General features: G+C 57.2%; 8 protein-coding genes and 1 non-coding gene across 9 annotated transcripts in view; 6 read left to right on the plus strand and 3 right to left on the minus strand.

The window, feature by feature from the left end:
* CHGG_00712 (uncharacterized protein) overlaps positions 1-727 on the minus strand; it is a gene marked incomplete at both ends in the record, with an annotated part of 1,425 nt that extends 698 nt beyond the window's left edge. Inside the window, 2 exons of the mRNA XM_001219932.1 lie at positions 145-582; positions 683-727. Of these exons, the coding sequence (XP_001219933.1) occupies positions 145-582; positions 683-727 (483 nt within the window). The remainder of the gene's footprint in view (positions 1-144; positions 583-682) is intronic.
* A 327-nt stretch (positions 728-1,054) lies between these two features.
* CHGG_11134 lies at positions 1,055-1,136 on the plus strand. Its single transcript has one exon. It is a non-coding gene; the product is annotated as a tRNA-Ser (tRNA).
* A 1,038-nt stretch (positions 1,137-2,174) lies between these two features.
* CHGG_00713 (uncharacterized protein) lies at positions 2,175-4,382 on the plus strand (the record flags this gene model as incomplete). The annotated part of the gene is made up of 3 exons (XM_001219933.1): positions 2,175-2,779; positions 2,949-2,998; positions 3,175-4,382. 3 exons carry the CDS (start codon positions 2,175-2,177, stop codon positions 4,380-4,382), a joined length of 1,863 nt encoding a protein of 620 aa, XP_001219934.1.
* Positions 4,383-5,119: 737 nt separating this feature from the next.
* CHGG_00714 (uncharacterized protein) lies at positions 5,120-5,665 on the plus strand (the record flags this gene model as incomplete). The annotated part of the gene is made up of 3 exons (XM_001219934.1): positions 5,120-5,135; positions 5,236-5,436; positions 5,502-5,665. 3 exons carry the CDS (start codon positions 5,120-5,122, stop codon positions 5,663-5,665), a joined length of 381 nt encoding a protein of 126 aa, XP_001219935.1.
* A 1,864-nt stretch (positions 5,666-7,529) lies between these two features.
* On the plus strand, positions 7,530-11,342 carry CHGG_00715 (uncharacterized protein; the record flags this gene model as incomplete). Its single annotated transcript, XM_001219935.1, has 2 exons — positions 7,530-10,737; positions 10,792-11,342. The coding sequence occupies 2 exons, from the start codon at positions 7,530-7,532 to the stop codon at positions 11,340-11,342; spliced, it is 3,759 nt and encodes a 1,252-aa protein (XP_001219936.1).
* A 989-nt stretch (positions 11,343-12,331) lies between these two features.
* On the minus strand, positions 12,332-15,228 carry CHGG_00716 (uncharacterized protein; the record flags this gene model as incomplete). Its single annotated transcript, XM_001219936.1, has 4 exons — positions 12,332-13,126; positions 13,277-13,343; positions 14,176-14,256; positions 14,309-15,228. The coding sequence occupies 4 exons, from the start codon at positions 15,226-15,228 to the stop codon at positions 12,332-12,334; spliced, it is 1,863 nt and encodes a 620-aa protein (XP_001219937.1).
* A 598-nt stretch (positions 15,229-15,826) lies between these two features.
* On the plus strand, positions 15,827-16,155 carry CHGG_00717 (uncharacterized protein; the record flags this gene model as incomplete). The annotated part of the gene is made up of 2 exons (XM_001219937.1): positions 15,827-15,845; positions 15,911-16,155. 2 exons carry the CDS (start codon positions 15,827-15,829, stop codon positions 16,153-16,155), a joined length of 264 nt encoding a protein of 87 aa, XP_001219938.1.
* Positions 16,156-16,391: 236 nt separating this feature from the next.
* CHGG_00718 (uncharacterized protein) lies at positions 16,392-17,406 on the minus strand (the record flags this gene model as incomplete). The annotated part of the gene is made up of 3 exons (XM_001219938.1): positions 16,392-16,501; positions 16,558-16,941; positions 17,037-17,406. The coding sequence occupies 3 exons, from the start codon at positions 17,404-17,406 to the stop codon at positions 16,392-16,394; spliced, it is 864 nt and encodes a 287-aa protein (XP_001219939.1).
* A 1,907-nt stretch (positions 17,407-19,313) lies between these two features.
* CHGG_00719 (uncharacterized protein) lies at positions 19,314-22,402 on the plus strand (the record flags this gene model as incomplete). Its single annotated transcript, XM_001219939.1, has 3 exons — positions 19,314-19,368; positions 19,516-19,659; positions 19,731-22,402. The coding sequence occupies 3 exons, from the start codon at positions 19,314-19,316 to the stop codon at positions 22,400-22,402; spliced, it is 2,871 nt and encodes a 956-aa protein (XP_001219940.1).
* Between the last annotated feature and the right edge of the window lie 388 nt (positions 22,403-22,790).

Below are 22,790 nucleotides of genomic sequence, written 5' to 3' on the forward strand. Positions count from 1 at the left end.
CATCACATCTACCACCACCCACCGTTTGTAGTTGTCATCCTGCTAAGTTAATGGTATAAGGTTCAATCCCTTGCATAACGGACGCTCTCCACCATGTAAAATGGCACTAGACCCCTGCGCGTCGCGCACCACAAAATCACGCACCGTCATGCATCGCATCCAGCCCACAACATCGGGCCCAAACCGTTCGTATGTGAACCGCCTCGCCGGGTCCGCCAGCGCGTCGGCCGCCATCTTGAGGTGCACAAAATACGCATTGATATCCTCATGCGTTGGGCCACTGCCCCCCACCGTGGAGGAGGACACCTTGTCCGGGTGGTGCAGGGCAGCGAGGCGGCGGAAGCGCGACTTGATCTCGCGCTCGGTCGCGTCCAGCGGCACGCCCAGGTCCGTGTAGTAGGTGCCGGCGCGCTGCAGGTCGTAGTCGGCTTCGTAGATGGTGTAGAGCAGGTACAGGGCGACCACGGCGATGTGGATGCGGAGGCGGTGCTCGGCCCAGCGGGGGGTGCCGGGTTGGGGTTTGGGGTCGCCCGCCCGGATGGTGATGCTGTAGTAGAGGGATTGGGTCCAACCGGTTACGAGCTACAGAGGTGGGGGGTGGGGGGTTAGTTTTGTTCTTTGGTTATCATTGTGGGGGTTTAGGAGTGAGGGCAGGGAAGAGGGTCCTATGAGGAGTCCATACATTTGGGAGGAAGCTCCAACCAAGGAGCGAGAGGAGGGCGGACATGGTTGATGGTGGTGGGTGGTTTGTTTTGCGGTCGGTTGCGTTGATTAGCGGCGATTGCGCATGGCAGGAAAGAAAGAAGGTGAGTGCGGCATGGATTGGTGTAACCAAAGGGAGTGGTTGAGCCGACCGACGTCCCGAGAAACGAAGACAAACGGACGTGGAAGTCGCCAGTTGCGTTTGTTCGTTTGTTCGAGGTGTTCTGGCTTATCGACCCGCAGGGTGTTATGGAATGCTTGGCAGGGAGGGACTTGGCATGGAAAATGGAAAAATGTCGTTCTGCCAGTGGAGCGCCAAACAAAGCCCCAAGCGTTGTTGGATAATAATCAAGGCGTGGTGGCAGAGTGGTCTAATGCGCAAGACTAGAAATCTTGTTCCTTCGGGAGCGTCTGTTCGAATCAGGCCCACGTCGTTTCTTTTGCACTTTTTACCCCATGAAAATGCTACCCCTCGCGTACGAGAAAAGATCTCCAAACTCCTCTTTTTTGAGGGGTGACAGAGTCGTGTTGCCAGGATCGTAGTGTCTCTTGGCCGGACGGCTGGTTGGTTCAGAGCCAACGGTTGACACAAGTTCCCGGAGATACGGCTCCCCCAGACCTCCCTACCCAATCGAGGGGCGCCCCCAAGATGATCATGCATAGACACACACTCCGGAAACCAACTGCGGGAGAGTGTGGTTGCATTCACGGTCTTCTCCCCTGCGTATTCATTTACTGTGTAGGATGGAAACGTTGGACGCTCCAACATCTCATGCGCCGTTGCCTCATCTCCCAGCAATGGCGGTAAATATCTGGTCATTTTCATTTTCATTTTCATTTTCATTTTCTTTTTCTTTTTTCTTTAGCCTAGCCTCAGTTTTGTCTTGACGCTGCTGGATTTGTTGCCCTTTATTTTCCTCAATACGGGGGTTGTTGTGCCTCTCCCAAGGCCCAAGTGCTCCTCCAATGAGGGTTCAACTGGCATTCACCGTCTTCATAGCCGCTTTTGTCACTGCTCATCAACAACCCGAGGCACCCTCGATACAGGGAAGACAGTCATGTCAAGCACTATCGCCTGGGAATCCTGAAACTTGGTGGCGGGCTCAGATAGGCCACAATGGGACGACCCCTTTTGCTGCTGACTCGACTTTCGAGTACTATCGTACAGTAGTTCGATATGGCGCGGATAGTTCCGGCAAAGAGGACTCGTCAGATGCCTTCAACGATGCTATAAGCGGTAGGTAAAGAGGTCGGATGAACGAAAACAAGACTAAAACCAACGTAGCCTGGAACCGGACGGGAAACACTGTCACCACCATGCCGGCATACGTCTATGTTCCCCCTGGCACATACCTGATCGAAGAAACCCATCCAGATGCTGGTCAGCACCTTTCTGATAGGTGACCCCCTGAACCTGCCCACTCTCATCGCCGACCCAGCCATCGAGTCACACCCCGTCATCCACGGCTACGATGAACACCCAGGGCGAGGGCGGTTCCACCAAGAACTTCTACATGGCCGTCCGTAACTTCAACATCGACACGACGCGAGTTCCCAAGGAAGTGCCGGCCAAAGCCATCGAATGGTCCGTCTCACAGGGCTGTAGCCTGACAAACGTTCATATCAAGATGGCGCCGTCTTCGGGCCATGTCGGCGTCACCATGGACGAGGGCGGCTCCGGCAAGATCATCTCGGACTGCTCCTTCACAGACGGGGCCATCGGTATCCTGCTCGCGAACCAGCAGTACATGCTGAAGGGGCTCAAGTTTGACGGCTGCAACGTCGGCATTTTCATCCAGCGGTCCTTCGTCTCGACGATCCAAGGGTGCAGCTTTACGAACTGCAACTATGGCGTTGATATGGGCGCGGCTAATAGCAGCGGCGCGCTGTCCATTGTCGACTCTTCTGTTTCGCGGTGCAACGCAGGCGTCAATGCCTATGTGAGCGGGTACGGTGAGGGTTCGCTTGTCCTGGACAACTTTGCCGTCAGCGACGCCGTGGCCGTGGTATCCTCCAGTGGCTCGACGCTGCGTCAAGGGTCAGTTCCTGCAGGCCAGGTCTGGGTGATGGGGAATACGTGAGTATCTGCGCCAAACCACAGAAGAAGGCGTAGAGATTGACTTTCCCAGCAACCCTGATGGCTACCAATCCAGCAAAACCTACCCTATCAGCCGCCCAGCAAGCCTCCTGGTAGACGGGAAATACTTTACCGCTCCCCTACCCCAGTACGAGAAATACGACATTAGCCAAGTCGTCAGCGTGAAAGACGACCCCGAGCACCCGGTGTACGGCGACAGTAAGCCCCCCCTCCCTCACCCCCCTCACTCACCTCAGACTCCCCCATTTCACCGAACCACCATCGATCCCTTACAATTAGCCCCCTTCCCCTACATGAAGAATACCACGACGGGGCCTTCTTCATCAGAATCCTCGTCAAGCACGTCAACTGCATAATAAACTTCTTCCCCCAAGGCACATACCGCACCACCACGACGATCCACGTCCCCCCAGGTTCGCGCCTCACCGGCGAAGTATTCAGCACCATCTCCGGCTCCGGCGCGCACTTCTCTGACGCGACCAACCCGCAACTCATCCTGCGCCTCGGCCACCCGAACGACCGCGGGATCACCCACCTCACCGACCTCCTCGTCACCGTCGCCACGCCCCTCCCCGGCGCGATCCTCACCCAGATCCACACCGCCGGCACCCGGCCCGGCGACGTCGGCATCTGGAACAGCGTGTTCCGCGTCGGCGGGGCCGCCGACACGGACGTGAGCACGGCGTGCGGGGCGCGCGACGTAAGCGGCTGCCGCGCCGCGCACACCCTGCTGCATGTGGCGGGGTCTGCGTCGGCGTACCTCGAGGATGTGTGGGGGTGGGTGGCGGACCATCGGCTGGATGGGGCGTCGGCGTCGGAGCCGCCACAGAATATTGCGGTGGGGAGGGGGGTGTTGGTGGAGAGTGATGGTGGGAGGGGGGAGGGAGCGGGGGGCGTGTGGTTGGTGGGCACGTCGTTTGAGCATTGTGTGCTGTATCAGTATGCGTTGCGCGGGGCGAAGGCGGTGTATCTCGGGCAGCATCAGACGGAGAGCCCGTATTGGCAGGGGAGGGGGACGCCGTTGAGGGCGCCGGAGCCGTGGGTGGTGGATGGGCGGTTTGGGGATCCGGGGTTTGAGGGGTGCGATGAGGGGGATGATATGTGTCGGCGGGCTTGGGGGCTATATGTGGATGGGGTCGAGGATGTGGTGATTCATGGGTCGGCTATGTGGAGCTTCTACGGCGGCATGACGGATGGGTTGTGGAGTGACCCACAGTGTGGGCTTACGGGTGGCATATGTCAGACGAATATGGCGTATGTGAAGGGGGCGAAGGGGATGTGGTGGTTCACGGCGAGCAGCAAGGCGACGGAGAACCTGGTGGTTGATGTCGAGGGTGGGTCGGAAGGGAATGGGAGCGTGGTTGTTACGTCGATGAAGGATCACCCGGGGAGCTGGGGAGCGGTGATGGCTGCGTACTTGAGAAATATAGGCCGTGATGGTGATGGTGGAGATGGAGATGGAGATGGGGATGGGGGTGGGGATAAGGGTGAGGATTCAGGGGCAGGAGGAGCCGTTGTGTCGGGGTTAGGGTTGATATTAACAATCCTGGGAATTCTGTCTGGCTTGATGTTGTTCGGATGAGAGCCGACGCTGTCACTGGGAGTCAGGATGCATGTATACTTGAATAATTACGCACCAAGATACCGTAGAATATTGCACTAGCACCATTGTTCTCAGCACCCACAACTGACAATGTACATCGAGGATAGATATCGTCGGCAGCTCGCCACAATCGCATCGTGGCGTTGTTCGGCAATCGAAGCTGTCGTTCATATTCCCGGCGCGTGTCCGATCGAAAGGAGTCGCGGGTCGGGTGGTAGCCGGTCGAGTCGGCACTGCCCCGTAAAATCACAATCCCAGGGTTTCAGTGTCGATCGACACTGGAATCGCAATGGGAATCCCTCCAGTTGAGTGATTGTGGGGAAGGAGATTTTTCCCCAACACATGTGGGGTGAGCAGGCAAGCAGGCGCGCGGGCGAGCACAGCGCCGCACAACAGGGCATCGCTGATGACCCATGCCCCACCTTCTCGGCTGCACATGGCGCCTTGTTTCATTGGGCTGCCCTGCGCCTTCGAGGGAATGCGCCGAGGTTCAATTCACATGCAACTTTTTGCAGCGTCATCGCTTTCGGACGGAACGGCCAATGCCTGCATCCTCTCCCGCTCTTGCATTATAAACTTAGGCCCTGTCCCACGACTCCCCTTTACGCTGTCTTCACTTTTCCGCCCAGAATTTCAAGATACCCAGCCCATCATTAATTTTCTTTTCCAACGCTACGCCCACAACCGTCGTTTCTGTACCCAAATCCACCGCCACAATGTCTCTCAAGAACGGTGAGTTTTGCGCGCCTAGCCATTCAATACCCTTGTTGGCTCCAGCCTGCCCGAACCGTCCTTTTTCCAACCCAGACTTCGAGAGCTGACATCAAAAAAGACAAGTTCCCCTCCTCGGCGGCTTTTGACGAGATCAACAACGCCCTGAACGCGAGCGAGGCCGACCGCAAGGATGCGATGAAGCAGGGCAACGCCGTTTTTGCCTTTACCCTCAAGAACGCTGCAGGCGAGACTGAGAGCTGGCATATCGACCTCAAGAACAAGGGCGCCGTTGGCACCGGCGTTGGCGAGAAGCCGACTGGTGCGTCTGCCCTTTCTTCCTCAATCACCCCATCAAACAAGCCTTACTGACACGCCCTCCTGCAGTCACTCTCTCCCTCTCCGAGTCCGACTTTGGCTCCCTCGTTGCCGGCAAGGCCAACGCCCAGCGGCTATTCATGTCTGGCAAGCTCAAGATCAAGGGTGACGTCATGAAGGCCACCAAGCTCGACCCTATTCTCAAGAAGGCTCAGACCAAGGCCAAGCTTTAAATGGGGATATTTTGGCGGGCGGGAGTTTAATAATGCTGGATGACGGTTCTCTTGTATAATACCGTTCTTGTCTTCTTAAAAAGACAGAACCCCGTGATCGGCGCAAATTACATTGTTTTTTGGAAGCGTTTAAACCGTCTCTCGGTGAGGCGGTAATAAGAACTGTGCCGAACCGTCCGCCTCTCGTAAAGGGAGTTGGAGGCTGAGTGCGTAGTTACCCCTTGCCGACATCCCGGTCCACAGCAACAAACGAAGGCATGAATACATCGTCAGGAAACATCCGGACGGGCTGGTTTTAAGATTCAGACCCACTTCACAAGCGACTTGCGACTAGAGGTATATATCTTCGCCAACATCTTGAGGATTGCTGGCTTGCTCACTGCTTGTTGGTATCCTTGATATTGGGCCGATCTAAAACCGCCGTCTAGCAGCGTCATAACTAAACTGTAAGGTATGATTAGACACGATCGAACGATAATCCTCGCTGGCCGCACATTCTGTATTCTCTCGTTTATAAAAAGTCGCTCCCCCTTATTCTGCCGGTGGTATTCCCTCGTCTGTTTGCCAGCTCTCGTGAATTACTTAAAATACATGGGAAAATGGAAATTGCAGGAGCGGAAGAACACAGTCCCGTGTAGATAGGGAAATATCAGACGAGATAAACCAGGCTCAATTTTTGTGACACATGTTGACACCGTTATGATATCGCAGAGCGTTCTCGTTCTATGTTCACTGTTCCATCCTGAGACACCTACCAAATACCTGGTCCCAACGCTACCAGTGTTTCATAGAGGTATTCAATTTCAATACGCAGTAACTTGTCCGTTTCTCCGACCAAGCTTGTATTTTTGGTGCAGCAAACGGGCACTTTCGATTGGTGTCAGGCACCATTAGCACCTGCGGGCAACTCACCCCTTGTCTAAACGTCCAAGGGGATAAGCCTGCGCCGCCTCATGTACACGCGACCACTTTTGGACGTGGGGTGTGCCTTGCTCGGTCACGCGGCCGTATTGACATTGGGTGCCTGTATTTGTACATGTACCTCAGTACACACTTGGTACTTCCGGAACCTTGGCCGAACCGATATGGATGGGTGCCAAAGACGGCAGGCGCAATTGGTTGTCTTGGAATGAAGCCCGGTTGCGGCTGCAGCTTGTGGTTGACTTTGCCTTTCGGCAAGACCCGCTGCCTGAATTGTCCCCCCCATTGGATGACTTTGCCTGAGGCGTGAGTTCTTTGGCGACTCCACATTTTGATCGGGGTAGGTGGCCTGTGCACGCGCCGCAGAACAGGGTTTGAGCTGCCCGCGTTTTCCAAGGGCACCTCATTCAATTTTTTCTGGCCTCCCAAGCTGAACCGTTGCTTCGAGGGCTGTTCCTCCACAACACACACCATTCACTTGGTGCGGCGTCTTTCATCAGCCACCTGCTTTGACAGGAAACACGGCGTCACTTAGTGGCAAACTCAATTGCCATTTTCATCCTCATCATCAAGTCTCTTGTTCATTTCCCCATCCTTCCCGTTGTTCGGCGCGTCTTGTCGGGTTTCCACGCCGAGGCTCAGACCAACCGCGAACATCCCCCTAAACCTCGTTCCCGGCCTGAACAGCCACCATCCATCCCGGCCCCGACGCGACGAGCGACGCGCCAAACTCGAGGACGGATGCACATGGCCGCGATCGATTTCATTTGATCCATATTCTAAACCGAGAACGCATATCCTCGCATCTCCACCCGTCGTCGTTTCCCACGCGCGAGCCTAGCTCATCGAGAGGCGACATCATGGATCCGCCATCCAAGAAGCGAAGCATCTTCGGTTTACCGGGCTCTTTCGCAGTCCCTCTGCTCCCGCAGAAGACCGTTCCATGGACACCGATGCGTCCCCTAAGCCCGCTGCGCCCGCACCCGCGCAGCGCGAGTTCAACAACACCGCGTCCGCGCCACACAGCCCGATGAAGCGCGCTAGCGAGTCGCAAATCGCATCGCGCAGGATCATCGGTCGGCCCCAAGGCCCATCAAGCAAACTATCCCAGAGCATATCTGCATCGGATATCGCGCACCGGCCGTCCAGCATGGTAGTTAAGCGGATGCCGGGCGACAACCCGAACAAACGACCGCCGGCCATGTCGGCATCGGTCATGTCGCATGCGCCGTCCAGCGTCGTCCCGAAATCGACGAGTTTCTCTGGTGTCACGTCGACCCCTCGAAATATCTTCCGCTCCTCGGCGCTGTATTCGCGGCCCAGCCTGCAAACCTTCTCCCCTCGGGTGCCCGCCGCGAGCACGCTGAACCAGAGTTTCCCCCCCAACACGCCCGGAAAACCGCCCCGTGGCTCGACGGCTGATGTCAATGGCCGCATCCTTGCAAACACTACGTCCACCGAGTTGTTCAAGATGAGGATTCCGTCTCCGCCGCGCCATCTCACTGGCGAGATGCTCGCCAACGAGGTCCCCGATGACCCGAACAGGTCCGGCTCAGTCTATGCCGACGAATTCCTCGCACACTACTGCCCGCCTGACCTGGATGAGCACCAAAGGCGCCAGTTCTTTTGCATTCTTGACCTGCGGCGGCTGAAATATGCTGCGGACGACGTGTTCACCAAGAAGGACTGGAAGATCAACATCCTCAACTTCGCCAAGGAATACGAGAAGAGCCGCAGCTTGATCATGCTGCGGTACGGCCTGTACGAGTTCAAAACCGTTAGGGCGTCCGAGGCCGTCAAGAAGGAGTGGAAGCAGAAGCATGGGATTCCTGACTCGGAAGACGAGTCCGGATCCCCTAGGGTGAACGGGACACCGAAGAGGAAGGCCGAGGATCAGCTGACACCGAGCAGCAACACCCTCGCGACGTCATCCCCTGGTTCCAACAAACGTGCCCGCGGTCAAGATGCCTCGGTCAGGAACAAGCGCAAGGCCGACGCCGAGCCTGACGAGAACCACCCGGCCAAGCTTCAGAAACCGGCTGCCCCGTCGTCTGCTACCAAGTCCGTGTTCGAAAGCATTGCCAACAATGCTCAGTCGGCTTCCGCCACACCCGTGAAGTCCACCGGCAAGAGCCTGTTTGCCTCGAACACGGGTCCCCAACCCAATGGCCCCCTTAGCACGTCCGTCTTCGGTGCGGCGCCCAAGCCTGTCGGCTCTACCAATATCTTTGGCCACCTCTCTGATGGAAGCAAAGGTAGCGGTAATGAAGGCGCCGACGAAGAGAGCGAGACAGGCTCCGAGGCGGAAGAAGAGGAGTCGGAGGTTCAGGACGTCAGCCAGAGCGACGAGCAAGCGGCGAGTGGTGGTGTATCGACACCGCAGCTGTTCGATACCAAGAAGCCTACTGCGAACGGCATGTCGAGTGCGTCTTCGGAGGCCGGCGAGAGCACCCAGGGCCGCAGCATCTTTGACCGCATTACCAGGGGTAGCGACGGTCAGCCGGTCAGGAAGGTGTCTCCGAGTGACGGAGGCTTGTTTGCTCCGCCGCCTGAAAAGGAACGGTCCGCAAGCCCCGTCAAGGAACAGCCCGCTGCCGCGCCGGCCAACAACACTTGGAATGCAGCTACGCCGATCAAGTTCGCTTCTACTGCGACCCCCACCTTTGGGCTCAGTGCACAGCAACCTGCCGGCTCCTCGGCCGTTGACTTCGGGGCTGCTGCCGGCAAGAAAACAGCAGCCACCCCTTCCGCCGAGACCACCAAGGAAGCCGCTCCTCAGAACCTCTTTGGGTCTCAGACGAAGAAGACTGATGGAGCTGCCCCCTCGGCTACAATCGACGGGGCCACTCCGAACCTTTTCTCTTCCTTTGGGGCAAAGAGCGCAGATATCCCGGCTGCCGCAGTCCCAGCCTTTGGTGGTTTTAGCACGTCGACCAGCACAGGTCCTAATATGTTCGGCTCCGCCACCCCTGCATTTGGCCAGAAGAAGGAGGGTGAGGAGGCTAAAGATTACAAACCTGCTACCACCTTGTTCGGCGCTCAGCCAGCGGCCACCGCTCCCGAACCTGCCAAAACCAACATGTTCCAATCATCGACCATGTTTGGAAACCAGAACAAGACCGAAGCGGCACCGGCTACTCAACCTCAGTTTGGCGGCCTGTTCGGTAAGACCCAATCAGCCGAGACTCAGGCCGGGAAGCCCGCTTCCACCATCTTTGGTGCCAATGCGAGCAAGCCGGCAAACAGCCTTTTTGGCTCGAGCACAGCTCCCGCCACCACCAGCAGCGATGAACCCGTCGCAAAAAAGCCCGCGTTTGGGGGTACCGAGAATAAACCGAGCAGCTCTCTGTTCGGTTCTGCCGCATCTACCCCCGCACCCGAATCCGCCGAGACGAAGAACTTGTTTGGTGCCAACACGTCAGCGGCCCCTGTCACGGAGACGAAGAGCATCTTTGGTAACATGGCGGCGGCACCCGCGACGCAGACTAATAATCTGTTCGGCACGACCACCCCTGCCTTGGCCCCGGCTCAGGACACAAAGCCTTTGTTTGGCAGCACCGCCGTCGAGTCGAAACCCATTTTCGGCGCCACTGCCGGACCCGCCGCATCGAAGCCGATCTTCGGCGCCACTTCCGGAGCCGAAACGAAGCCCGCAGGCTTGTTTGCTAACGCGCCTGCGCCGACACCGGCATCGTCCGCGCCCATCTTCAGCTTCGGCTCCTCCCAGGCGCCCGCTGCACCGCAGCCCGCCGCGCCGCAAACGGACGGGTCCATCTTTGGTGGCGCTGGGGGTACCTCGTTTACCTTTGGCGCTGGTGGCACTAACGATACAATCAAGAACCCATTTTCATCGGACGGCACCTTCTCGGCGCCTTCATCCTTCAACTTTGGAAGCGACGCCCCGTCCACGTCCACCTCCTTCACTTTCGGTGCCGGCTCCGGTAATACGCCCACTATCAACTTTGGCGGAGCACCGGACAATGGTGCTCAGCAATCTGTCTCGTTCGGTGGGCCTTCGTCGGGACCGGCGTTTAGCTTCGGAGGCGCATCCCAGCCGAGCAGCGCTCCCATGTTCTCACAAAACCCCCCCTCAGCAACACCCATCTTTGGCAATAGCCTAGTTCCCGGCGGGGGGACCTCAACAGGTACTAGTAAGTTATGCAACGTCCTGTCGCTAGAATATATCATTAATACGTGACGCTCAGATTCCCCTTTTACGTTTGGCGGAGCCTCAAGTTTGGCAACCACGCCGGCGGCGACCACCCCTGAGCCGTCTGCCAATGCTGAAGATGGTCAAGGAACAAACGCTGACGGGGATGACGCACCACAGGAGCAAATCTCGCTAACCGACGGCGGCCCGGGCGAGGAGTGCGAGGCCGTCGTCCATGAAGTGCGCGCCAAAGCAGTCAAACTCGTCACGGGCTCCGATTCGGACGACGAATCCGGCGCCAGCGGCGACAAAGCGAAGAAGCCCACGTGGAAGACGCAAGGGGTCGGACCCCTGCGCCTCCTCAAGGACAAGTCTACCGGTGCGGTGCGGATATTGCTGCGCGCTGAACCACGCGGGCATGTCGCGCTCAACAAGCTGGTGCTGCCAGAATTCACCTACAAGGCGGACACCAAAACCGTCAAGCTGACGACGGCGACGGACGATGGCAAGGGATTAGAGACGTGGGTGCTCCAGTTCAAGACACCTGCGTTCGCGCAGGCTCTTGCGGAGGCTTTGGAGGAGCATAAGGTGGCAAATAAGAAGTAATAGCTCTCGTACTAGGGCAGGGGGAGGCAGTATCTTTGGTGCGGAGTGTCATATTGGCAGTGGGAGCGGGTATATACAAGGTAAGGTATCATTAATTGGCTTCTTCTGCATTAGATGGGTCTTGCAGGGTGTTATTCTGGGAAGCATAGCATTGCTTTTGCTGTTTGGCTGCAAGGGAAGGGTCGCTGCGGCGGCATTGTTGTCGGAAAAGGAGAGACCAGACGCCCGGATTATCTCGGGGCTGATGAGAGATCTGAGGGGGTGGGCTGTATGTATGGTATGCGATGGATGTTTCTGGGAGAATGTCATCGTGCGCAATCGAGGCTTCCTTGCTTGCTACTTGCCTGGCTTGCTCTAGTTCTGCCCATTCGTCGTTGTTGTCCTTTTGCTGTCTTGAGAGATCGACGTTTATCCAGAATCACATGTCCTATCAGGATGTTTCATCCATTATTACCCGCGACGGGCTGTCGAACTTGTTCGGATTTATTAGGAGATACTCGCCATTCAGGACTGTGATTTTAACGAGCGATGATACGTGATCTTGGTGCCACACATTCCCCATCTATAAATAACCCCATCCCTGGTTTCGGACCCCTTTTCTCAGAGAGATCCATCAATTCGAATGTGATCAATAACATGGCTGAATCTATCATTCTGGGAGCAGCTGAACCGCTTAAAAAGTCATAAATTGGGCAGCTATATTTAACAGCGTAGTTACTTAACAGTGTTATCAAGGGAAGTGAGCGTGGCACCGTTGAATGATATTCTTAAAGGAATGGCGCAATACAAGTACAATAGACTTAGCTATAATATTTGATGTCGGAAAAAGAAGGAGAATCGGCTGGGGCGAGGGTTGGAGTCATGTATAAGCGCATGTGTGGGAGACACATGTTAATATAGTCCCATTGTTGACATCGGATGGTTCAGGGAATCAAATGGTTCGGTTATTGGTTAAACGGCCATCTTTTTATTATTAATATTAATATTGGCTAACTAGTTATCATAACGTATTCTTTCTCTAAAAAGGAAATTCCCAATCCCCCCCAACTGTCAGGGCATCCCCCTGGTTGTTTCCCTCCCGCTCCGCAGCCCTCTTGAGAGTCCCCAGGCTGCTGCTGCTCCCGATGCCCGTGACAGTGATGACCCTCGCCCTGGTCAGCCTCCGCTGGCCCCGTGGCTATCCTCCTCCGTGCCCGCCCCGACGCGTCCCTTCTTTCCTCCTCACCAGACCTTGCCCTCGACACCTTCTGCCCCCGCGTCCTCCCACCCGGCCCATCTTCTTGTCCTTCCTCCCGCGCCCCTCCAGCTGCAGCCGCTGGTGGTGCTCCCGATTCCGGTGGTGGTTGTGCTAGCGGCGGCAGCGGCTGCAGCTCGAAGCCCTGCGCTTGTGTCCCGAGCGGTGGTGGCGGCGGTGGTGGTGGGTGTGCGTTGTGCCCACCGCCCGGGTACGCAGGGGGCGGGAGCACAGGGAACGGGAACGCGACGGGCTCCGGCCCCTGCCCCGTGGCCTCGGCGTATGACGGCGGGGGCTGGTACGGCGGCGGTGGCGGCAGCGCTTCCAAAAGGGCGGAGAGCGCGAAGACGGCGGCCAGCGAGAAGACAACGCCCACGATGGCGCCCACGAGTTTGCCAATTGACGAGGCCGAGATGGGGGTGGGAGGGGGCTCGTGGCGGTGGCTGGGGGTGTTGGCGCGGGCCACCGTCGCCACGGTGAGAGCCGCGCGGGCGAGACCTTCTGCGGGTGGGAAGGTGGCCATGGGGTTTTTGTTTTTGTTTTTTATAGCCTGTATACGAATATACAGGCTGGGGAAGGCGAGAGAGAAGAGAGCTGCTCTGGTGGCTTAGAAAGGAGCAGAGAAAAGACGTGGTCAAGTTGAAGAGTTCTGAGCGGGAACTGGGCAAGTGCGGACATAGATGTCGCCTTGTAGGCACACCGTGGTCATGGGACTTGCCGATATCCGGTTGCCACCGGCGGTCGGGCCTTGGGTATGTTCGTTATTGCTGATTTCAAGTTGTTACATCTATAAGAGCGTGAGCATGGCATTAAAAACGTGTCATGGTGGGAAACAACGTCTGTCTAGACCGACGTCACCCCTGAGCGGTGATTAGGCCCTAGCAGCTTCAGCTCTCTCCCATTACTAGAGTTCCAGTCACTATTCCAAGCCAACATCTTTACTCTCATCGTTCACTCCCTTAGACAAGCTGGGGTACCTGTAGACCCAGATCTCAGCTGAGACCCGGCCCCCTTCCAACAAGTATACCGCCGATGGCCGCTTCTCCTGCATACTCCGGAACGGCAACCACCATTCGAGGGTAATAAACAGCCGTTGAAACAATTTCCCCGCCAAGACCGTAAAGAATACCGCTATATAAAGACCTTCACCAGCTCCGGCCACGCCTCGTGCTACGCCAAAATTCATATATACAGATCTAACCTTAGAGACATGTGTCCACTACAATCATGAGGGTTGCGACAGAAAGTTGACGCGCCGACAACATAAAAACACTTCGGGATACGTTAGAAGAGGAAGAAGCGGTTGGCTGTTTTCCGGTTTGGTATTTCCCTATTAGGTAGTGACGATGAGCGAGGCTCCGCCGCGATGACAAAACACGGGGAATGTTTAGAAGTTTATCCCGGCCAGGGCTAACTGCCCCCCGATATAAAGCTATCCCCACGTCCAATTGATGATTGCATAAATACGACGGCACGTGAAGGAAGGAGGTGTGGAAAATGGATGGACCGAAGTAAAGCGAAGCATACCTATCTATATAGGCTTCTGCGCACAGTTGTCTCCAGACCCCCGACATAACACTGTTAGGTTTGCTCGCTCACCTGAGCACAAGGTTGATTAGGTCTTCTAATTGTACCCATCTGGTATTACTCGACCTCTTGAACGTCTGCCCGCCCACCCATCTATTTACATTTTCCGTCATTCACTCACCCAATCACTCACCCACTCACTCACAAAAACGCCAGCACCCCCCCAACAACAACCGCGCCCACCACCACCACCGCCCTCCCAGCAACCACCACCCTCCCAGCCGCATTCTCCCCAGTACCCCCACCCTCTCCCTCCCCACTCCCATCAAGCCCCGATCCCACCCCGGCCGTCTTAAACGGCGTGACGCTCGCCGCCAGCCCACTCGTGCACATGGCCATCTCCGTGGCCATGAGCATCTCGGCGCCCAAGCCGACCTGGTAGCCGCACTTGGCGGCGAGCTCGTAGGCGGTGCCCTCGACGTCGTAGCGCCAGGCCTGGACCTGGTCGAGGTAGGTCGAGTAGGCGGCCGACAGCGAGGCGGGCGGGGTGGCGGCGGCCGCGGCGGCGCGACACCAGTCGACGGCGTCGTCGCCGAGGCTGCGGTACGCGTAGTTGTTGGTGATGACCGACAGGACTTTTTGGATCGGGGCCGAGGAGGAGGCCCATGCGGGGAGGTCCTTGTGGTCCGTGGTGCCCGGGGTGGGGAGGGCGGTGATGAGTGAGGAGAGTGAGGTGCTGCAGCTTGTTGGGAGGGAGAAGAGCGAGATGGGGGGCTTGGGTGGCAGGGTTGGCAAGTCCGTTGGTGGGCCTGGTGGCGGGGTTGGGTTCGGTGGTGACGGGTTCGGGTCTGATGGGTTTGGCGGGGATGGGTTTGGTGGGGATGGGTTCGGGTTTGCACCAGATGGTTCTGGTATGTCTATGTCTGGTAGTGTTGGGTTCGGCGGCGGCGGCGGCGGCGGCGGTGGTGGTGGGGGTGGTGGTGGTGGTGGGTTTTGCCGGGCATCGAGTGCCGGACCCGGTGCTACCGCCGGCGAGAGCCCGACCGGGGCCGGACCAGAGTCGGTGGCTGCAGCCGACGCGGCTGTTGCCGCGAGCAAAGTGATCAATGAGAAGCGTGGGTGCATTTTGGCAGCCGTCTCAATTTGTGGATTCAAGTGGTTACGGAGAGAAGATGAGATGGGATGAAGACAGAGAGGACTCGCCCTTAAAAAGCTAAATGGCAGCCTGAAGATGCCCCTTGATGATACATGCTCAATTGCTGGTTGGAGGATTCGAACCTGGAAATTAAAATATCAATGCGCATCTGGGAAGAGGTAGCGCATCCTTTTGAAGTGTTGGCGAGCGGAATCCTTCCGTGAGTACGTAACATATTCATCGATCACCCAAAGAAACGGTGTGCTTCCCAGTGCTTTCTGGGGGCGGAGCAGTTGGGGGCGTAGCAGAGGCACGAGAGGGCGGCAGTTGCTTGGGATGTTGAAACGCATCAACAACAACAAAAGGAAAGAAGGCAAGGAAGCTCAAGTTTAAAGTGGGTCGGTTGGACTGGGGCCCTGGTCTGAAAGAAGAAAAGGATGTCCTTGGCACCTGTTTTGGCAGGCTCCAGGAGATGCAACTTGCATGACCAATTACCTGAATTCATTGTTCAACCTGGAAACAACCAGTCTCCCACAACTCAATCCAACCATCAATAAAATCCCGGATCATCGAGTGTAGGTTGCAAATATGGTCAAGGCCGTTCGGGGTAAGCGTGTATCATGAAAACGATGCATCCATTCGATGGCTGATGCCGCAAAGGCGTGCTCGTAGAGTGCGAGCCGGCCATCAAGTCGATCCTCGTGCACATCGACAGCACTCATCACCACGAATTCATCATTGAAGATTTGGACGACACGCATCTTTTTGTCAAAGAGGCAATGTTGCAGGTATTGAAATCTAAGCTCGAGGAGGTGAGTCTCGTGTTTCTGCGACTGCTGCCGATCGAGGCTGATTGCTGTGGGCAGCGTCTCCGGGAGACGTATCGGCCAGACGAGCCGTTGGAGGACAGCGAATAGGAGAAGATCGAAGACGACTTGAAGATGCCGTTTCCCTGAGTGGAACCCTGAACATAGAGCGGTGTGGTGTCCAGCTCAACAAGTTTTGGGCGAGGATTTGGCAGAGGCAGGTTCTGGCTGTCACAAAATAACGATGTTTATGATTCGTGTATCAATACCTGGGGCACCTTACAACGCGGGGGAAAGAGTCCCTCTCGCATATAATTAATTACACATGTCTAAACCACTTCTGCTGCTCACAGCTTCTCGAATGTAGGCTTTTTCTTGTTCAACCCCGACATGAGCGCGGCCGCCACATCGTTGGTCTGGAGGGCAGCGGCATTCCAGACGCCCGTGTACCGGAGATCTGCAATTTGTCAGTTCCGAGAACAAACACCATGCGGTGGCAAGTCAAGCACGTACTATCCTCGACCGTGTGGTCCCGGCTGTGGTTTAGCAACTCCTTGGTCCCCTGCACAGCCACAGGGCTCTTGGAGGCGAGGAACCCGGCCGTCTTAACGGCCGCGGCCAGCGCGGCGGCCTTGGAATCGTGTACCTGGCTCACAAAGCCGACGGCGAGCGCCTCAGCCGCGTCGAAGCCGCGCGCCGTCAGACAGACGTCCTTGACCCACGACTGGCTGCCGACTGCTTTGGGCAAGCGCGCGAGGGTGCCAATGTCGGCCGCCAGCCCGATGTCGACCTCCTTGACGGCAAACCGCGCATCCTTGGCACATACCCGGATATCGGCGCAGCATGAGAGATCGATGGCCAGCCCGATGGCAACACCGTGCATGACGCAGATCACAGCTAATGGGAGTCATGCCGTCAGCGGCATACTTACACCTACTCGGAAAAAAATACCAGAAATGCCAAAAAAATAAAATCGAAAAAAAAAGACCTACGCTTCTCACACCTCTCAACAGCCGACAAACACTCCTGAAACTCAGCGATATAGCGCCTTAGCCTAGCCGCGGTCCTCGCCCCATCCAGGCCCTCCGCTCCCGACAGCACGCCGCCCTCCCTCGCCGCCGTAACGTCCAGCCCGGCGGTAAAGGCGCGGTCGCCCGCGCCCGACAGCACCACGGCGCGCACGTCGCTGTCCGCCGACAGCTGCCGGAACACCGCGCGCAGCTCCAGCCACATGGCCTCGTGGAAGGCGTTGAGCTTGGCCGGCCGGTTGATCTCCACGTGCGCTACGAGCGGGGACGGCGCCGTCACGATGTAGTGCTGGTAGTGGGCGTAGGCCGCCAGGGGTTGTTGTTGCTGGGCCATGTTTGCTGGTGGTTGTCCAATGGGATGGTTGGTGGGGGTACGGTGCCGTGCGTGAGGGTGAGGGTGAGGTTAGACGAGTGCGGCGTAGTGCGTTATTCGGGATGGATTATTGGCGTGTTGGCGGCTACGGTGGCGGTTCTTGAAACGGTGATACCTTGAAATCTGACCGAATGTTCGCCGATGTTGAACACCGGAGAGATGCCATCTTTCAGTGATGAGATGGATGACCTGAAAAGGAGTTGCCGAGGTTTAGAGTGGGTTGAAGGCCAGAAGCGGGCCGACGCCGAAGCTGGGGAAACCGCAGGGGTTCATTTGCCGGCCGCCGCTGCGGACTGCCCGTTAATTGTGGGGATTGGCATGTGTAAATTGGAGGAAGCCATTCGTTCACTGTGTAAATTCTTGGGAGTGAAGAAAATGATAGCTGTAGCAATGTGAAACAGCTTGTGTAAATTCACACTTGCCACAGCACACACCGAGACGCTCACCTAAGAAATGGTCGGGCTTCATCCAGTTCCACACACGGGCAGGCCGTCCTTCTCAGCCATGTTATCCCCGATGGCGAGGACTGGGCTGCATTCTTTTTCCTTTTGAAGAGGCAAGGTTCTCGCGTGGCTTTTCCCTGTCAATGCATTGTCCGCGCTTTTTTGATCCCGGTTGATGGAAAAGGTCCCAGCCGCATGGGAATGGCAGAGCGGCGCCTCAATGCCCCCAGTCTGCTTCACCTCACCTGTGCAGGCAACAGTTGCGCCACTGCGCCCTCTTAGTGTAGTATCGTTTCTTTTCTTGGACCATGCTGTGGTCGTTGAGTAAACGCCGGCTTTTTTATATGTAGCCAAACCCAGAGCAACATCCATCATGAGCGGAAGAGAAGCTTGTGCATGCATCTCTTCTCAGTACCGACCGAACTCGCGCAAAGACGTAATCCCTTGCCTTCGAGTCAGGTACCAAGTGCATGCTTACCGAACCCTCGTTCCAACCCTGGCTTCGAGGTCGAGGGTCTGGCCAGTGAGATGCTTGCTGTTCGATCAAGTGGAGCCATAATTGCGAACCTTCAGTCCCCGTTTTTCAGCTAAAAGACGCCAAAAGCACAGGCGCTCAATCGACGTGTCTAACCGAGATCATCCTTACCACGGCAGCGTTTATCCCAGACGAGAAGTTTTCTCAACGACACCTCTTGTAAACCTCTTACCTTTATCTCGGGCTCTGGTTTGTTTCGACTTCGCCGTGTAAAGTGTGACGGCGCTGCTTGGAGAAACCGGTTCTGCAGGGCCCAATAACGGCAACCCACGCACCCCTCTCCCGTTAATTGCCTGAGTGCTCCCTGGGTGCTCCCCCCAATCAGCGACGGAAGCCCGGGTGCCGCCGCCGCCGCCGCCGAAGCTTCAGCCCCATTCAACCCCCAACATACGTGGTCCCGTCTTGCCGCGAACGACCGAAGAAACCCCCCCAAGCGCCCCATCCCACCTGGGAACCCACAGCGCCCTCGAGTACGAATAACCCGCCAAGCGCCGTCTCTGGAAATAGATCCAACAACGTGTTTGCAGCGGCACATAGATCATGGGAGTGACACCACCCCGTGCGCCTTCTGCATTTCACGACGTTTCTCCGCCGCCTGCCGGTCCCGCTTAGATTGGTCCGCCCCTGGTCGAATCAAGGCCCCGTTCGCGGCCCCCCTCCCTCCCCTCGACCTACCTGCTTGATTCTGGGCCTGGCTTTTGCGACAGCCACCCCTCAACGCCCCCGTCTGTCCGACATCCGAAGACGCCTCCCTCTATTTTGGCGACACCTCCCCCGGCCTCGGCGTTCCCTGTGAACCGCAACCCCGATCGTGCTGCCCTCGAGTCTGTCCTCACTATTTCCCTCCAGACGCACCCGCGCAGCCAGCCCGCTGCCATCGAGGGACGACCATGGCGGCATCCAATTCAAACAAGCCCGACGTGGGCGATACCCTGCTCGTTATCCGTACGTTGCCCTTCTGCCCCGCGTCTTGGGACGCCAATGCCTCAACTGCGTATTGCTTGGTCTAGCGATCCAGCAGAGCTGCAGCACCGCAATGCTTTGCGGTTCCTCGTGACTGCGAACAATGGCTGACCCCTCCCCGCTCCATAGACGACTTCCAAGCCCGCAGTTCCGACGAGTTGAGCCTGACCAAGGGCGACCGCGTAGAGCTTCTCGAGCGCGACGACGAGTTTGGGGATGGATGGTACTTGGGCAAGCACATGGCCAACGGAAACAGTGGCCTGTTCCCGGAGGGTAGGTGTTCCCTGCCTTGGGTGCGCTAAGTTACCTTCCCCGCTGACATGGAAAAGTGTATACGCGACCAGCGCCAAAAAACATCGTCAACATTTCGGCCTTCTCACCCCCGAAGCCGCCCCTCACGCCCTTAGCAGAGACGTCGACCGAGCAGACAACTCCGGCTGCTAGCCCCCCCGTAGAAGACGACCACAGTACTACTCCCGTTCCCGAGTCAAACCCCGTCATCGCCACCCCCATTAGTTCCTTCCAGTCAACAAGTACCGTCAGCAGCATTCCTCCACCTTCGGCCAGTAGCGTGCCAGCCAATATAGGTTCCGGCCTCGGCAACACAACGCGCCCCGCTACGAGCTCAGACAGCCATGTCCTACACGACACCCTGAACGTAATCGACGAGCACATTACGGATTTGAACTCGCCACAAATTGGCCCATCTGCCCGGAATGGTAACGACTCGGGCAGCGAGTACAGCTCGCATATGGGCCACAGAATATCGTACATCCAGGGCGAAGAGACAGACGAGGAGGAGGAATCGATTCACACGCGTCAGGAGGTTGAATCGTGGAATGCCGACCAAGTTGCCGAGTATCTGTTTACAGCCGGCGTGGAGAAGCACCACTGTGAAGTGTTTAGGGACCAAGAAATCACGGGCGAAGTGATTCTAGGGATGGACCAAACGTCGGTATTCATTAAGGCGCTCGACTTGGGATCTGTTGGAAGACGGTTGAAGACGTGGCAGAAAATCAAGCAGTTGCAAGACCAGGTAACCGGGCAGGTTCTGAGCACAGGCAGGAACACTCAGAATTACGGAAGCGATGCAGGTTCCGATGTGGGTAGGGTCCGGAGCCGAACGAATACCATCACAAGCTCGGGCCCCAGGTTTGCACCCCTCAACGACACGTCGCTTTCGGTCACAACCAAACGCTCGTCACAAACAACCAAACCCGAACCTTACGAACCTGTGTCACCCGTCTCCCCTCTCATAGAGAGCCCGACCCGCGCGTTCCACGACAAACGGCCCTCTGCTGCATCCGTCCGAGATTTGCACCACTCCCGGCGCCACTCATCCACCGATTTCCGCATTCCCGGCGCCAATGTTCATTCTTCCGTACCAGCCAAGGCATCTGCGAGCAGTACGTTCTTGCGACAAGACGCCCCTCACAAGAAGCAGCCCTCTTTCGACCGGAATTGGACTCTGGGAGGCGCTTCGGCTTCGAATTATTCGCCCCGTCCCCTGTCATCCGCAGGACACCAAGACGCAATTGGTGGACGGGCCGCCGAACTGCAGGATTCGGCCGTCGAGATGGACCGTGGCTACTTTTCGGGCACCGATGCCGATGCCCGTCGACGCAATGTTTTGAAGAAGCGCGAGAGCACCCAAACCTCGCCCAAGGCAAGTTATGCCGATGAACAGCGGGTGCGCAGCGCCACGGCGCTCTCGAGGCATTCTCGACTCGGAAGCGTGGACTCGATGCGCGAGTCGTCGCTCTCCTCGGCTGCCCAGAAATACTACGGTGCGTCGAAGCGCACGCCGTCCATGGCTACCACCGACTCGCTACGTCACATGACCGGTTCCAAGGAGTCTATGAACCCTACCGTCACAAGACTGGACAGCAATTCCTCAGACCAGTCTCGATCTTCGCCCAAGTCTGCCATCAAACGGCTGAGCCAAGTCAACCATCCCGACTTCAACGTGAGCATGATGCTGCGGAGTGGGCTCGGGGGGTTACGGGCAGCCTCGGATGCTATTACGGGTAGCGAGCGAGCGAAGCTGTCGCCAGTTGAGTCGCCTCTTAAGGAATCGCCCATGTACTCGCCAGCCCGCACCGGGTCTAGTACGCCTTCTGGGGGTCAGAGTTTTGATCTAGAGTCGCCCGACACTAAGAGCCCGAGCACAGCAACAACGGCGCCCAGCCGGAACACTCGCAAGAAGAAGCAGGAGACCAGCGCGTACACGCGTGGCCTTCAGAAGATCAGCCCCCGGGAAGCCATGAAGGACGCCGACTACACCGGCTGGATGAAGAAGAGAAGCGCCAATCTCATGACAACTTGGAAGCCCCGCCTTTTCGTGCTCAAGGGCAGACGCCTGGCCTACTACTATTCAGAGGACGACGACCAGGAAAGGGGACTGATCGACATCTCATTCCACCGGGTGCTTCCTGCCGACAACGAGCGGCTCACCGGCCTCCTTGCTACGCTCACGGGCGCTTCGAGCACGCCCGCAATGCCGGCCGGGAGCCACATTACGACCCTCGCAGCAGCCGACGCCGAACGCGACCCCATCCAAGAGTCTGATTCCATTTTCATCTTCAAGCTCGTCCCCCCTCGCGCCGGTCTTTCTCGCGCCGTCAATTTTACAAAGCCCACCGTCCACTACTTCGCGGTACCAAACATCAAACAAGGTCGGCTGTGGATGGCTGCTCTAATGAAGGCCACGATCGATCGCGACGACACGCAGCCTATCACGACTACGTATCAGCAGAACACCATCTCGCTGGCAAAGGCTCGGCAGATGCGGCACCGTCCGCCGGCGCTGATGAACCTCGAGGAGGGTGCGGACGAGAACAATGACAAGACGGGCGCAGGCGGTCCTGATAGCAACGGCCTCGGAATTTACAGCGAGCTCGACAGTGCGGTCGCCGGGCTCGAGAAGTTTGGGCTACAGCACCCCGAGAGCGCCAGGGCAAGAGACTTCGGGCTGGGGTCGGAGAAGGACACGTCGTTGCTGCCGCAGAGTGCGTAGACGGGCTCTGGGCTGAACGGTTAAGCCAGGTTGGCTGAGGTGTGCTTGGCACCGACGAAGGCCGCCTCTATTTCCTTTCGCGTTGGCGCATGCTTTGCCTAAAATACCCCTTCGACCATACGGTGGCCGACGTTGCTTTCTTTTGTTTCACCATCCCCCCAGTACCTCATACATAATGTGTCATGTATCTCAGAAGCGCGAGCGGCATCGGGTGGTGTAGTCGGCCCTTTAGAGATACCCTACGGTTCCTTTGATGGGTAGCTACCTAATTCATCACCTGGCCTGCTCTAGACAGATACATCTTATTCTGCCCTTCTATTTCTTTCCTGCTGTGTATTTTGTGATGTGTATGTACTATGATCTTAGGGGGTGAAAGGTTGAGGGCGGT

The sequence above is a fragment of the Chaetomium globosum genome, genomic scaffold (genome assembly GCF_000143365.1).
Source record: "Chaetomium globosum CBS 148.51 scaffold_1 genomic scaffold, whole genome shotgun sequence".
Lineage (NCBI taxonomy): Eukaryota > Fungi > Ascomycota > Sordariomycetes > Sordariales > Chaetomiaceae > Chaetomium > Chaetomium globosum.